Genomic DNA, 17,809 nt, shown 5'->3' with positions numbered 1-17,809 from the left:
TTACGCAACTGAACGATAAAAAGGCGAATGGCTCATATCGGCCATGTTGATTATGGAAAATTTGCAATTGGAACCATCTTGGTAGATGACCTTGCAATGAGCACATGTGCAAAATTGCACTTAGTAGTTTCACAGAAGAAGATGTTTAAAGATTTTTGCACATTTCAAAATGGCAGCTAGATCATGTGATTAAATCACTTCTCTTGAACAACATTTTCTAGGTCAGTACACACAACAAGTTTCACAACTGTGAAGCTTTTCAAGCGTTTGTAAAAATTTGTCGCAAAAAGCAATATGGCTGCTAGGTCACATGACCTGAGATTTGTTGCATAGGATTATGCACAGCATAGATCTCTAGCATTGTGCCACGTTTCATGAGTTTGAGTTATGCTGTGGTTATTATAAGCATTTAAAAAGTGGCAGTATATTAATAATATAATCCAGACAATAACAAATAATATAGCTGTAAGCAGCAATAGAGGTGGCCAAGCGCATTTCCTTTGCAATTGCATACAAGCTGCTACGTCACAATATAAAACTAGTTTTTACAGCTCTAACATAAGCGGTCGCAACATTTCACCAATTCTTTCAACATGAACAATTGGACTCTATGCCACAATATAAGGTTATACAGCAAATTTCAAAGTTCTAACATAAGCGGTTTTAGAGGAAATAGATTTACAAAATGTTTGCGTAAAACAAAATGGCTGCCAGATCATATGATATACATCCTCTATATTATGCACAATAGTTCTCACCATAGGTGTCAAACATGGCCAAAATAAAGCATTTTTGTAAAACTTTTTTTTTGTTTTATTAATTAAAGCGACATTAAATAATGGTATGATAAATTATGTATATATAAAAAAAAAACCTCTGCAATATACTTTCATTATTTATTTTGTCCCATTTTGCCTAAATTCCATATTGAAATTGTAAGCTTTTTAGTTCCTTTTAGAAATGGAAGTGCAGCACACTGTTATATTCCACACAGTCATTGGCCTATTTATAACTGTCCCTTAATGGCCACAGTAGAGCAGGTAATCCAAGTTACAACATGGCAGCTCCAATTGATTTATTGACACTTTACACTTATTTCGTCAATATTTAAACAGCTAATGAAACTTTAAAAAATACATCTTCATATTATTCTCAGACTAATCTTTTCTTTGAATGCATCATTCTAGCTAGCATTTATTTAGTGTTTAATGTCCCTTTTTAAATATCGTTAAGCATTTTAGAACAATTCAAAATGGTTGAAGTGGTTTGGAGAAGAAGATTTTTGTAGTTTTTTAAAATAGGCATGTTGTTGCCTATCTTTCAAACCTTGTGTCTAATATTTCTGTGTCAAATATTAACTTTTTATGTATGTATCATTTTATGTCCTGTTTGTTTAAGAATTTAGCTAAAACAAGGTTTACACAGGGCTCAAAATTTCCACTAGCCATTGGCGAGTGAAAATTTTAATGGTGGTGAGTGAAAGTTAGTGAATGTTGATTCTGGTGGCATGTTGTGAGTAGCAAAGTTGGCACATTGTATTTGCAGAATGTACATTCCTATTTCAGCATAGACAAACACATTTTGTGTGGTAAAACCTATTATCTAAAGGGATATTATATATCCATGAAAGTGCAAAGTTATGTTATTCGTCTAGGGCTGTAGGTACCACATTAGTGCTTAGACTGTTACTTCTGAGAGGGTAAACAGGGCAGAGAGAGAGAATGGAGAGAAACAGAAAGTGGAGTAGAAGGTAGAGTTAAGAGACAATCGAGGGAAAAGAGTGAAGAGATATGAGCAAGGCGAAAGAAATAGTGTAAAGAGAAGATATGACCTGACAGAGAAGGGGAAGGGTAAAAAGAGAGATTGAAGAGAGGAGGAAGTTAAGAGAGAGAGAGAAGGGAGAGATAATTATAAATAAATAAAAAAAAAAATATATATATATATATATATATATATATATATATATATATGTGTATGTATGTAGCATTATTTAATTTGTTATAGTATAAAACTATAACAACATTACAAATTGTTTCACGATGGCTTAAGAAATGCAAAGAGGAGGTAAATAGTGGGTGTGGTGTGGGTGGGATTAGCAGTGCCGAGTAACATTTTGTCCTGGCTATAGTAGCTTAGGACTTTAAATTTTGAGCCCTGGTTTACATCACATTAAAGATCACCTTAATGACTAGAAAATAAATCGATGAATTAAATAAAACTCAAAAATTTAACTAGGGGGACACACTGGGTGCTAGCAATGTTATCTATAATATGAGCTAGTGACGTATGGGATATACATTCCTACCAGGAGGGGCAAAGTTTCCCAAACCTTAAAATGCCTATAAATACACCCCTCACCACACCCACAATTTAGTTTTACAAACTTTGCCTCCCATGGAGGTGGTGAAGTAAGTTTTTGTGCTAGATTTCTACGTTGATATGCGCTTCGCAGCAGGCTGAAGCCCGGTTTTCCTCTCAGAGTGCAGTGAATATCAGAGGGATGTGAAGAGAGTATTGCCTATTTGAATACCATGGTCTTCCTCTAGGGGATCTATTTCATAGGTTCTCTGTTATCGGTCGTAGAGATTTCTTCTCCTACCTCTCCTACCTCCCTTTTCGACAATATACTCTTATATACCATTTACCTCTACTGATTCTCGTTTCAGTACTGGTTTGGCTATCTACTTTATGTAGATGAGTGTCTTTGGGTAAGTAAGTCTTATTTATGACACTCTCAGCTATGGTTTGGCACTTTATATGTAAAGTTCTAAATATATGTTTTATACTTATATTTGCCATGATTCAGGTCAATCAGTTTATTTTCCTTCTTTCAGACTGTCAGTTTCATTTTTTTGGGAAAATGCATATGAATTTAAATATTTTTCTTACCTAAATTTTCAATTGACTTTTTTCCTTTAAATTGCGGGCTGTTATGCTCGCGGGTGCAAAAAATGCTAGAATTTATTGCGTCATTTTTGGCGCAAGACTTTTTTGGCGTGAGATTGACGTTTGTCTGACGTCAATGACGTCATTTCCGGCGTCGTAGTTGACGCTGGAATTTTTCACGTAGTTGCGTCATATTTGGCTCTTGTGTTTGTTGTAGACTTTTTTGGCGCCAAAAAATGTGGGCGCCAGATTTTTAACATTATTTAAGTCTCATTTTTTAGTTGCTTCTGGTTTCTAGAAGCCTGTTCTGTTTGCATTTTTTCCCATTCCTGAAACTGTCATTTAAGGAATTTGATAATTTTGCTTTATATGTTTATTTTTCTATTACATATTGCAAGATATTCCAAATACTGAGGGATTCCTGATGACTGATATTAGTCCTACCAAAGCTAAGTTAATTTATTTTAATGTTATGAATGTTTATCTTTAGCTATGGTTTGTAATAAGTTATTATGATATACTTTTACATGCATTTATGCATTATCTATTGCTATTATTTTTACATCTAATGTACAAGATATACTTAGGAATTTATAAGAATATTTTTCTGATTCTATTCTAAAGGCTTTGTCTGCCATCCCGCCTTCTAATAAAACTTTTAGGTCTTTTTTTAAACTTCTCATTTAGTTGATGAAGTTTCAAATGACCAACAACATACTGAATTATCCTTCTCTGATGGTGGTTTTTCTCATTCAGAATATTCTTCATCCGATATTGACACTAACAAATCTTTTTTATTTTTAAATAGAGTACATTCGTTCTTTATTGAAAAGGTGTTGATTATTTTGGATATTGAAGTAACTAGTTCTTTTGATTTTAAGACTAGCTAACATTTAAATTCTGCTTATTAACCTTCTGTGGTTTCTTCAGAGGTTTTTTTTTTCCAGTTCCTGTAACTAGGGAATGGAATAGGCCGGGAAGTTCTTTTATTCCTTCTTTAAGGTTTTTAAATTGTATCCTTTGCCGGCAGTTAGTTTTAAGTTTTGAGGAAAGATCCCCCAAGTTAATGGGGCTATCTCTACTCTTGCTAAACATACTACTATTCCTATAGCAAATAGTATTTATTTTTTTCCTTCAGATGGGAAACTTGTATCTCATTTAAGGAAAATTATTTATTTTCAGGTACGTTTCTTAGACCTGTAATTTATTTGGCTGATGTTGCAACTGCTTCAACGTTCTGGTTGGATACTTTAGTGCAACAAGTATCGGATTATGATTTGTTTAGCATTGTTAAGTTGATCAACATGCTAATAATTTCATTTGTGTCGTCATTTTTTTGATATTTTCACAAATGAAGTTTAATCTATGTCTTTAGCTATTTTAGCTAGAAGAACTTTATGATTTCAATCTTGGAATGCTAATTTGATTTCTTAATTCCATATTTCTTTTTTTCCAAGGTAATCAATTATTTGGTTCACAATTGGATTCATTTCTTCAACTGTTACTCTGGGCTTCAAGATTGAGTTCTAAGACTAAATCTTAAGCTTATATTAGTTTTTGTTCTTTCTAATGAACGGAATCCTAATTCTTCCCCAAGTAACATGTTTATAATTGGAAGTTTTCTTCATTCAATTTAAACCATTTAAAAGATCAAAGTCAGCTCCCCAAATTTGCATGTAGGTGCGGTTCTTAACCTGCCCCTTACCAGCTAAGGTGGAATAAGACTTTTTTTTTTTTTTTTTTTTTTTAAATATTTGGTTCAATTCGGTCCAAACTTCTTAGATTTGGGTACAGAATAGGATTCCGAGTAAAACCGCCTGTGAGAAGTCGTGTTTTTTTTTTGTTTTTGTTTTCTCTAACATATTCCAGTAAGGCTCACACTTTCCGGAAGTGTGTTTCAGACCTGTATGTATTGGGTACTTGTGAAGCGCAGCTGGTCACCCGTTGGGGCTCAAGGCGCTGCTCAGACCTGGAGTTTTCTGGGGTATTTATACCAGTTCCATTTTAGGAACAGGGTTTGGGGGTTTTATTCAAAACTATTCATTGTCCCAAAGATAAAAAATCTTTTTGAATTGTCATAAGTGTACCATCTTTTAGAATGGTGTTTATATGGTCTATTCTGCCTTTTGGTCAGTGAGGGCATTATTTGTTTACAATAGATACAATAGATGCACATCTTCATTTTCTGTTTTCATTCAGATTATTTTCATTTTCTGAGATTCTCTTTTTTTGACAAGCATTACCAATTTGTTGCTTTTCCTTCTGGTCTAGCGACAGCTCTAAGAATCTTTTCAAGGTTCTCAGTGTTTCCTTAATTGGACGGTCTTGTGGTACTGGCTCAGTCTTTTCGTTCTGCGGAATCTCATACGATTCAACTTTTGTTGTTTCTTCAAGACATGGTTAGAGGATCTTTTTATCAAAAGCTCCTTGATTTCTCAGACAAGGGTCACCTTTTTTTAGGTTTCCAGATAGATTGTGTCAATGTCTTTGTCTCTAACAGACACGTGACAATTTTATTGGGTTCCGTTTGTCGGAACCTTCAGTCTCTATTATTTCCTTCAGTTGCTATATGCATGGAAGTTTTAGGTCTCATGGCTGCAGCATTGGATTCGATTCCCTTTGCTCATTTTCATAGGAAACCTTTCCAGTTTTTTATGCTGAATTAATGGTGCAGGGATTCTAGGATATCACTTTTTATATCTTTGAATCCCAATGTTCAACTATCTTTGACTTGGTGGTTAGATCACCATCATATAGTTCTACGGGTATTTTCGGTTCATTCAACCTGGACCATGATCACTACAGATGCGAGTCTTTTAGGTTGGAGAGGCTGTCTGTGTATCTCTGTCAGCACATGGGGTTTGGAAATCTCTGGAGGCGAGATTACCATTTAATATTTTGGAACTCCGTGCATTTCTCAGAGTTCTTCAGTTTTGGCTTCTTTTTGAAGAAAGAGACGTTGATTGTTTTTCAGACAGACAATGTCACAACTGTGGCGTATGTCAATAATCAGGGTGGGACTCTCAGTCCTTAGGTTGTGAAAGAAGTATCTCGGATACTTGCTTGGGCTAAATCCAGCTCCTGTCTAATTTCTGCGGTCCATTTCCCAGGTATAGACAATTGGGAAGTGGATTATCTCTGTCAATCAAGCATTACATCCAGTAGAATGGTCTCTTTACCCAGATGTGTTTTTTCAAATTGTTCAGATGTGAGGGCTTCCAGAAATAGATCTGATGGCATCTCATCTAAACAAGGAACTTCCCAGGGGCCTATTCAGGGATCCTCAGGCGGAAGCAGTTTATGCTTTGACACTTCCTTGGAGTTATCAATCTGCCTATATTTTTTCTCTTCTGGTTCTTCTTTTTAGAGTGATTTTCAAAATCTTTAGGGAGCAATCTTTTGTGTTGCTGGTGGCTCCAGCATGTCCGCACAGGTTTTGGTATATGGTTCTTGTTCGGATGTCCAGTTGCCAATCTTGGTCACTTCCATTAAGGCCGGACCTTATATCTTAACATTCGTTTTTTCCATCAGGAACTCAAATGATTAATTTGATGGTATGGAAATTTAACGCTTAGTACTTAGTCATAGAAGTTTCTCTGACTCAGTGATTAATACTATGTTGCAGGCTCGTAAATCTGTGTCTAGTAAGATTTATTATCGAGTTTGGAAGATTTACATCTCATGATGCTCTTCTCATAAATTCTCTTGGCATTCTATTAGAATTCCTAGGATTTTATAGTTTCTTCAGGATGGTTTGGATAAGGGTTTTTGTCTGCAAGTTCCTTGAAAGGACAAATCTCTGTTTTTTCTGTACTGTTTTCACAGAAAAATTTGCTTTGGTTCGTATCAAGCCTGTCATTAAACCAATTTCTCCTCCTTGGAGTCTTAATTTGGTTCTGAGGGCTTTACAGGCTCTTCCGTTTGAGCATATGCTTTCTTTGGACATTAAAATTACTTTCATGGAAAGTATTGTTCCTTTTAGGCATCTCTTCAGCTAGAACAGTTTTTGAATTATCTGCTCTTTCTTGTGAGTCTCCTTTTTCTGATTTTTTTCATCAGGATAAGGTGGCTTTGCTGTCTTCATTTCAATTTTTACCTAAAGTTGTGAATTCTAACAACATTAGTAGAGGAATTATTGTCCCTTCCTTGTGTCCTAATCCTAAGAATTCTTTGGAAAGATTCTTACATTCTTTGGATGTGGTAAGAGTTTTGAAATATTATGTTGAAGCTACTCAGATTTCAGAAAGACTTCTAGTCTATTTGTTATCTTTTCTGGTTTTAGGAAAGGTCAGAAGGCTTCTGCCATTTCTTTGGCATCTTGGTTAAAGATTTTGATTCATCATGCTTATTTGGAGTCGGGTTAATCCCCGCCTCAGAGGATTACGGCTCATTCTACTAGGTCAGTTTCTACTTCCTGGGCTTTTAAGAATGAAGCTTCTGTTGATCAGATTTGCAAAGCAACGACTTGGTCTTCTTTGCATACTTTTACTAAATTCTACCAACTTTTTGATGTTTTCTCTTCTTCAGAAGCAGTTTTTGGTAGAATAGTACTGCAGGCAGCTGTTTCAGTTTGATTCTTCTGCTTATAATTTCAGTTTTTTTTTCATTATAAAAATTGAAACTTTTGATTTGGGTTGTGGATTAATTTTTCAGCGGAATTGGCTGTCTTTATTTTATCCCTCCCTCTCCAGTGACTCTTGTGTGGAAGTTCCACATCTTGGGTATCTGCTATCCCATACGTCACTAGCTCATGGACTCTTGCTAATTACATGAAAGAAAACATAATTGATGTAAGAACTTACCTGATAAATTAATTTCTTTCATATTAGCAAGAGTCCATGAGGCCCACCCTTTTTGTGGTGGTTATGATTTTTTTGTATAAAGCACAATTATTCCAATTCCTTGTTGATGCTTTCGCTCCTTTCTTATCACCCCACTTCTTGCCTATTTGTTAAACTGAATTGTGGGTGTGGTGAGGGGTGTATTTATAGGCATTTTAAGGTTTGGGAAACTTTGCCAATCCTGGTAGGAATGTATATCCCATACGTCGCTAGCTCATGGACTCTTGCTAATATGAAAGAAATGAATTTATCAGGTAAGTTCTTACATAAATTATGTTTTACTAAGATGGCTCAATTTTCAACAAATTATTTTAGACACTTGCAAAATAACATTATATTATTATTATTATTATTATTATTATTATTATTATTATTATTATTATTATTATTATTATTATTATTATTCACGTCATTAGGACATTTGTATGCCATCCTAATGGCGCTGGGCTTTAACGCTGTTAGGACTTGATGGGACATATACAGAGTTCTGCAAAGTGAAGAATCAGCCTGTGCCTAGCAGCGTAAGGAGTCATCCCATGATCTGATCTTGGCATTATAGAAGTTTGGATGTTAACACTATAGAAAATGTCACAAAGGGGTTTAAAATGTTGTGTTTACAGAAAACAGTTTTAAAAATGACTATTTCAATCTTTCCTGCATTAAAAGGTATTGTAAGTATAAAATATTCACAAAAATACCGCAAGTTTAGTAGATTTATAAGGTGGCAGACATATTGGTTATTTTTATGTCCATTTGTTTATAAAAGGTGGTGTTGTAGTCATATGAAATAGCAGAAATAAAGTTTAAAATATGTTATATAAAAATATCTATTTAAGCTGTTTTAAAAAGCAATAACCACCACAGGATACTTTTTTGTTTATGCACATCTGGTACCTGAGCATACAGTGCTTAGTAGCTGAAGGAGACATCTCACAAAAGCTGTATTGATTAATAACCCTCATAGGCCATTTAAAAAAATAAAATGTAGGTTTACTCTGTTCTAAAAAATTAGAATGAACAAAATTTGTAAACATTTAAATGCAATATACTATATAATTTTAAAAATGAATGCATATGTGATCTATTTATTTTCAACAGCATATTTGAGCAGTGGCTCAGAAGACATCGTCCTGCACTAACAGTTTACCCAGAATCCAATGCACCAATTGGACATAATCGTGACTACTATATGGTTCCTTTTATTCCATTATATACAAATGGAGAATTCTTCACTGCATCAAGAGATTTAGGATATGACTATGACTATTTGGCAGAAACAGGTAAAAAAAAAAAATGTTCTTCAAATTATAGTTTCATAATGAAAGGTCTAAATGCAAAAATTTGTGTGAACATTCTTATGTTTTTTTATTTTGTTTAACAAGTTAATTTTTTTTTTTTTTTAAAGTTAAACATTAAAGGGGCATTAAACACTTGGTAATATGATGGTAATATAAAATGATAAAAACGGAGTAACTAAAAGTATGCAGGGGAAATTTTATATTTTACATACATTGCATTTTAAAATAATTTTACGGTAAATAAGATTTTAGGTTTTTTTTAATATACCAAGATAATTAATTAATATTTTCTAACCAGAAGGAATGTAATTTTTTAATCCTGAAACGTAATATCTTAGCCCCAAAACATAATATTAAAGCAAAATCGATTACACTAGCAGTAACAACTTATCCACAGAGAACGTATCATAGAGATCTGGATTGACATACATAGATGAATTGACAGGTTGTTTAAAATCTATATACGAATCCGTGGTAATAGTAGGTAAAGCATGTTATCAATTAATAGATTATTATACTCTAGGTGCTTTGAGCAAGTACTTTTACATAATCCAGGCTTTTTAGCACCAACTGTGATTTCCATAAATATCAAACTAATGTTAAATTCCAGTTACAAGAAAGCTTTCGTCTATATGACATAAATACTAAATTGAACTTTAGTTAGTTAATTGAGTTTTCGTTATAAACATTGTCAAGTTATGTCAAGTTCATTTCTATTTTGGAACATATGAAATAATGTCACTTTTGTATCTAAGACGTACTGAATATGATCAGAAAAACATCAACAAATGTTAAAGGAGAACTTAATGTGTGGCAATTTAACAACGGATTAAATCTAGTTAAGGAAAGTTTTTTAATCTTATAGTATGTATGTCTATATTATTCTAATTTAATAATTTTATATATGTGATGTCGATAACTTCTTATTTCAGTCGTTTTATATTAATTGCCTTAAGCTGCGGCTCAAGATTTTAAATGTACTTATCAAATGGTATAAGATAATCAATTTGTGCCGTAGGATAACAACGTATCAAATTAGATTATGAAATGTATTTTAAATGAGCTTATATAATGTATCTTTTAGTGTGTATTTAACTGTTATGTGTATCTCATGAATGGTTTTATGTAGAAGCACTTTGTATCAATTGCCGTTGCCAATATTAGAAGTCTGGCACACCTACCAGATGACTCATTGCCAGCAAGGTTTCTGATTGGGACAGTTTAAAAAGCCGGTTAAGGCACTAAGAACTGAACGTTTGTTTATACCTCTTGAAAAAGCCCGACCGAAGTTCGGGGGAAACGCGTCGGAGTGTATGGTGAACTGTGTATCTCCCTGTGTGCACAGCTTAACAGTGTCTGCAGAAGGCTGTCCGGACGCCAAGTGGATACTGAGGCTGTCAGTTGGGATCGTTTTATCTCATCATAATAAGTAACATCTGCCACGGAGTTCATCACAAGCATCCTTACTTGAAATTGCCTGTTTTTATCTTTGAGCTAGTAAGTGCAACATTGTGTGTTGCGTGTGGCCGTTCCTCTGTGTGTGCTTCTATCTTTTCTTTTCTACCAGTGTTCCAAATTTAGAGTCAAAGCAAGGATTTCCTGACTTGACAGGAGTGGCACCGGAGGAGATCAGTCCTGTAATATGATCTATTGAAATGGTGAATTTTGAATCTTTGTAGCTCTTTGAAGTCAACTAATACTATGGGACTGATGGTGGGTATGGTATTTTATATCCTCTCACTTTGGATAGTAATACATGTTTAATGATCTTACATGTTACACAAGCAAGTTTTATTTTTTACTTGAAGTATATTTTGCATTTTAAGTCAACCTTATCCTTTTTAAAAGTTTAACACTGTATATGCTACAAGAGTTACTTAACTAGTTATTGGTTTAAATACACTATAGCACTAAAGCTTTAAGGATACTTGAATATTCTGGATGAAAAATGTCTGTTTTAAACTAGTAATTATTTTAACCAGAAATATTGTATTTATTAGTTTCCATCTTTATTATGTACAGGGTTTTACACATGTTTGATCTGCCCATTCGTTTTGGAAAAATATAGATTGGCATAAACCACCTTGACCTCTTAGTGCAACCACTTGATTTGACCACATTCTAAATTGGGGTTCTTCAAACCACGGGTCTCGACCCATAACTGGTTCATGATCGCCAGGGCCATTTTAGCACTGCAGAATCTGTTGGCGCTCTACAAATAACCAATAACAATAATAGGTGCGGGCAAGTAAATTTCACGGCAAACTGGATTGTATGTATTTTTTTTTTTTATCTCCATATTGCAGCTGTGCTGATAATAATACAATCTTAATTATTTATGGATACAGTAGCATAACCCCCTCAAATTGCTTTCCATTTTTATTGCTACACATGAAAATTGAGGCTTCCTGTTGGTCATGTGTGTCATGGCAAAAGCAGCTTTGATGCCCCAGTGTTTTATACTCTGCTGCTACTTAACATCTCCGCCACCTAGCAAGGGTGGCTTGTGTAATGTTAAATGCGGGTTGCATATTCTGCCTGCTCTGTGGTACCAGGCAAACCTTGTACATCTGGCCATTAATAAATGGGCCCCTTAGTGTACAGTATATGTTTTGGCAAATTCATACATTAAGCAGAATTATATTAAATTTAGGTTTAAAATGAACACTAAATGCCTTCTAATTACAACATATTTTAATACTAGCATAGAAAGAGGTAAGCGATCTACCAGGAGCGAACAGCTAGGTGGCTTGTGCTATGGCGAGATACCACCTAGGAGCAGCCTCTTTTTTTTAGCCCAGTTGTGCTTTTCACAGAGGAAAACTTTCTTGAAGTATATCAGTCTGATCCTACCAAATAAGGTCAGCCAGGTGGATTCCGAAAATGGTAGGGTTCAGTGGATTCTTTCACCACCTTGCCATTTTCAGAATTCACCGGGATGCAGAGAAGGCAAACGGATGATTACAAAAAAAAAACCTACCCTACCACAAGAAGTATTAACACCTAAACCGCAAACCCACACATCGCAAAATAATAAAGTAATTAACCCCTAATCCGCAAATAACCTAACACATTAATCCCTTAACTGTCAACCACCCACATCGCAATAAACCTAATTACCCTATTAACCCCTAAACCACAAACCCCTACATCGCAATAAACCTAATTACCCTATTAACCCCTAAAACTGCAAAACCCCCACATCGCAATAAACCTAATTACCCTATTAACACATTAAACCGCCAAAACCCATAACGCAAATAACTAAATTACTAAGCCCCCTAACCTAACACCCCCTAAATTAAAGCAGTAGAAGAGGGAGAGGAGTCTCTAAACAAAACTATAAAGAGAGAAAAAATGAAACAAATGAAACAAATAATGTTAAAAAAGTGGGTATATTCAATTTGAGTAAAATACATTTAAATGACAAACAAGAAAAAGTGCTTGAAAAAGGTTTAAGTTTTGCACCATCCTGCAAACTCAATAAATTTGAGACTTTAATCAATATAAACCAGTACATTAGGAAACTAACTCTAAAAAGATATTTTAAAAAAAATCCCATACAAGATAAAACAACACATAGTAACTATATTCACACTGAACTAAAAGCTAAGTCCACCTTTTACCCCACACAGGAAAAAAGTGAACACACAAAATTATTTGAACAAAACATTAAGAGATTTGGAATCACTAGATCAGAACAAGCCAATAAGGAATAATCTAAGTAGGAAAGAAATAGAGACACTTAAGGAACTGCAAAATAATACAGAGATAATAGTGAAACCAGCGGACAAAGGGGGGGTATTGTTATCATGGACCAAATTTTCTATGTCACTGAAGCTAATAGGATATTACAGGACAAAACAACTTATAGTAAACTCAAATTGAACCCTTTAAAAAAAACAACAAAATGGATTAGAGGAAATACTCCTAAAAGCTAAAGAAGCAGGAATTATTAACGAGTCAGAATTTAATTTTTTAAACATAACATATCCTAAAACTTCAACATTTTATTTCCTCCCGAAAATTCACAAAGATTTAAAAAACCCACCGGGCCGCCCTATCATCTCTGGGATAGGTTCTTTAACTTCAGGCCTATCTCAATATATAGATTTCTTCCTACAGAAGTATGTTCTCAAATTACCAGCCTATCTTAGGGATTCCACCCATTTTTTAAATAAAATTAAGGATTTAAATTGGAAAAACAATTATATATTAGTTACATGTGATGTGAACTCACTTTATACTAACATCTCACATGATAAGGGCCTAAAAGCCATTAAATCATTTTTAGATCAGGATTTAGAACTACCTAAGGCACAGAATGGTTTTATATTAGAATGTATCAGTTTCATATTACACAATAACAGTTTTCTATTTAATAAAGATATATACCTGCAAGTTAAGGGGACTGCAATGGGCACAAGGTTCGCCCCCAGTTACGCAAATTTGTTCATGGGCTATTTTGAAAATATGTATATATTTAATGGACCATGGGAGGCGAACCTTGTGCTCTATTGCAGATTTATAGATGACATCTTCATATGGAGAGGAGATGTTGAATTATTAGATACATTTTTAACAGATTTGAATACTAACATATTAGGTCTATCTTTTACTTATGAATATAGTTGTAAGAAAATAAGTTTTTTGGATGTTGAATTAGAAATCAGTGGAAATAGTATTTATACAAAGACCTTTTTTAAGAGTATAGACGCGAACAACTACATCCATTCAGACAGCTGTCATTTAGATCGTTGGAAACTAAATATCCCTAAAAGCCAGTACATGAGAATTAGGAAAAATTGCTCCACCACAGAGAGCTATCAATCTCAATCTAAAATACTAACAGAGAGATTCTTAGAAAAAGGTTATGACAATAAACTTTTAACGAATACACAAATGGAAGTTGCAAAAATAGACAGAGAAGTTCTATTATCAAATAAAGTTAAGAAAAACACAGACAATATTTATAACTCCAAAGAGATGTTTGTACCTTTTTATAACTGATTTTAGCTCACAGCACTACGAAGTGAGAAAGATTTTAAAAAAACACTGGCACTTAATTAAACAAGACCATGTGTTGGGCAATAGAGTGAAAAATCACCCTGACATAATCTTTAAGAAAGCTAAAAACCTGAAATGCATACTATCTAAAAGTGAATACAAGGAATCCAAACATAACTCTACAGATAGAGATCTAAGAGGGAAAAAACTTAATGGTTTCTTCCCATGTAATACCTGCAAATCCTGTAAATACAGTCACAAGAAGAAGGAAATAATATCACAAAACACTGGCTTTAAATTTAAGATTAATCAATTAATTAGGTGTTCTAGTGCAAACACAATTTATTGCATCAAATGCTCTTGTGGACTGTTTTACTTTGGACAGACGAGTAGAATTTTAAGAGATAGGATCCGAGAACATATTTTGAAGATAGAGCATGGATCTACAGAAACTAAATTGTACACTCACTTTAAGGATACACATGGGGGCAATCTTAAACATTTCGAATACTGGGGTATTAAACAAATTTTTTTAGGAATTAGAGGGGGAAACATTAACAATATTCTGCTCAGAAAAGAAGCTGAATTTATATTTAATTTTAAGACCCTCTACCCCCATGGACTTAATTCAGAAATGGATTTGAGTACATTATTGTAAAACTATTGACCAATTTTTAGGGTATTACAGTTAATTTTATGAAATATCATGATATTGTGCATATAATTTTAAATCAATTTTTAATCATATTTTAACCACTTTTTTGAACCATTTTTTATTATTTTTATCAACTTTTTTATATAAAGAATTTTTATAAGGATTTTTTTATATAATTTTTATAAAATTTTCTATAGAATTTATTATGATAACAATTATAACTCAAAAGATTATCTCCCTCTATTCTTGTTTTTAATCTTAGAAACTCCATATCCCCTTATATATGACAATAAGTAACTACCTATATCATATATTATTTTAAGGAGATAATATCAGATGCTCATTTTTTGCCATTAAATTTTGTCATTTTTTGCTGTTTTTTCCTTTTTTTTTCCTTTTTTCCGCTTAATTTTAGAAGTATTTTAAATTTCATGTTTCTTGTATGTATATATATATATATATATCATTTAAATAGACTAGGATACTTATTTTTGATTTAAATTTTTTTTTATATAAACTACATAAATCAATTTAAATCAGACTTGCATGTCCCCCACTAATCCGGATATTTGTTTTAAGTAAATAACCTTAGTAACCTATTTATGACCAATACTAGATAAATTTTCCTTTTACAAATGAACTACCGAGATTTAAAAAAATTATTTCAGATATTATAGCTTATTTTATGAAGGACTTCTCTTAAATCTATTTGGTATTTTTAGTTAAAAAAATTTAAAATTTTTTTTTATCCAATTTGGTCTATTTCTCATAGAAAGTTAATGGAATTGATAGGGTTAAATCTCAAAATGAAAGGCTGTGTAGCAATATGCTGAATCCATTAGAGGCGTCCTTTGATCAGATCCATGAAGAGATTGTTAAAATTGTTAAAATTGTAGCAATTTGACACAGACACTTAGGACATTATTATAGCTTTTCCAATATTAGATATAGATGCATATTTTTGCTATTGTATATTTTTAAAGGAAACAGACAGACATTGTTCATAAAACTTGCATGGACCTTTTTAATATGTGAGAATACACCCCCTGTATTAAAGATCTGATTGGTCTAATTCTGTCCAATGAGGATACGACGTGGAATATTTAAAAATGGAACTCGGAGCAAACAGGTATCTTGATAAAGGCCCCTGGCGGCTGAAACGCGTAGATTTACCGACTGCTCCTGTGCACAATACTCATTTGCTTGTTTGCTAAATAACAGATTGGAGACATAAGTAGCTAGGACAGGTACATCAAGCAGCTTAAAAACTTGTTTCAAGCTATCTTCATATGTGTAATTCCTGTCCCGGGACCTACTCATACCCATCCATCTGTTTAAATCAGAACTTTGGATCCTAAAACACTCCTAGGAACTACAAAAGGTTATCCATACCGGAACATTCTTTGAACCACAACCCGGATCTGTTTGGATTCACACAGGGATCATAGCACCCTCCACGGCTTACAGACAACTGTAATAACTTTCAATACCAAGGAGAGAAGACAACCACAATCCCGGAGTTTATTCTTACAACTGAGTTTGTATAGAACAATTGTTCCTTGGACACTGTTTGACATTGTTATTTGATACAAACAGGACGACACAGGTTTTTAATATAAGTGTGATACATTTCATTTTTATTTCGTTTAGAAAAAGATACACACTGACATACACATTGCAATCTTTATCGCACTATATGATTTGTTTTTTAGATGCCGGCATCATCAATTTTATAATATATTTTATATTTACTGTTATAATGATTCATGGAATAAATAATATTTTTGTTACAAGATAATATCTAGTCATTTGGATCTATTCTGGGACCGCTTCAGTTTATCTAGATACAATCTATTGCTATATAGCCTTTCATAAAAATATTTAACTTGAATCTCTAAGTTGCTCATTTTGAGCGCCACCCAGAACCACTCCTTTTTTCTTTTACCCCCTAAATTAAACCCAATTACCTAAATTAAAAATACCAAATTACAATTAAAATAAAAAAACTAACTTTTTTGTTAACCTAAAATTACAAAAAATAACATTACAGAACATAATAAACAAATTATCGAAAATTAAACCTAAGCCCCCCAAAATAAAAACACCCCCTAATCGAATGCTAAACTACCAATAGCCCTTAAAAGGGCTTTTTGCAGGGAATTGCCCTAAGTTAAACAGTTCTTTTACTGTTACAAAAAATTCTATGCCCCCCCCAACAGTAAAACCAACCACCCACCAAACCCCCCAAAATAAATAAACCTAACACTAAAAAAACCTAAGCTACTACCTTTTTTATTTTTTGTATTTACAACAAATAGACTGCTCTCTGGGCAGGCTTACACACTAGTATTCTATAAGCCACATTAAAGCCTGATATTTCAAGCTTGCTCACTTACATTTTCTCAAATATATGTAGCAATTTGTCATTCAGTTACACCTTGTTCTCAGGGTTTGGTTGCATTCGTTATAACTTTCTCTCAGCCCAGGATGGCTGCATTTTTGGTTTAAAAATATAGGTTATTTAAAGAATTAAACATTTAGCAAAAGGCATGACCCTATATTCCATGAGTATAAATCAATACTTTGAGAGTTTTAGCTCCCAACATAGCAATATTGATTATACAATAATAGTGATAACGTTAAATATTGGATAACCATGAATGAATTACCGACTACATGTAGTAGTAGACTATAGGCCACATGAATTCCTTCCCCGGGTTAAGTGTCTCCCCCTCTCCCCCTCACCCCCCCTACAACTCATCAATAGCGCATATGTATCTGTCCCCCTTCAGATTACGAGAGATGGTTCAATGCTGAGAGTTTGCATATAATTAGGCTGACCATATTGCCGCTTTAAAAAGGGACACATATGAAAAATACATATGTCAGGGTTGTTTTCAGGGCTGTTTAAAGAAATGGTTTTGTATAAGAACCCTCACATATGTATTTTTCATATGTGTTCCTTCTTAAAGCGGCAATATGGTCAGCCTACATATAATGGAATAGAATAGTCAACTAGAGCTATAGGCCATAGGGGTTAACAGGATAGTGAGCATTGCTACTATCTAAAGGGAAGAGCGGTTAAAGTTTGGCTGCCGGATGCCCCTGATACCGTTGTTTTT

General features: G+C 33.6%; 1 protein-coding gene across 1 annotated transcript in view; it reads left to right on the top strand.

Annotated features, from left to right (window-relative positions):
- Nucleotides 1-17,809, top strand: part of TYR (tyrosinase) — an 89,615-nt gene that overhangs the window by 52,628 nt on the left and 19,178 nt on the right. Inside the window, exon 4 of the mRNA XM_053708632.1 lies at nucleotides 8,826-9,007. Coding sequence (XP_053564607.1) covers nucleotides 8,826-9,007 — 182 coding nt within the window. The remainder of the gene's footprint in view (nucleotides 1-8,825; nucleotides 9,008-17,809) is intronic.

Source organism: Bombina bombina, chromosome 3 (assembly GCF_027579735.1).
Source record: "Bombina bombina isolate aBomBom1 chromosome 3, aBomBom1.pri, whole genome shotgun sequence".
Taxonomy (NCBI): Eukaryota; Metazoa; Chordata; class Amphibia; order Anura; family Bombinatoridae; genus Bombina; species Bombina bombina.
Note: the sequence above shows the minus strand (reverse complement) of the source record. Positions and strands in the feature narration are given on the sequence as shown.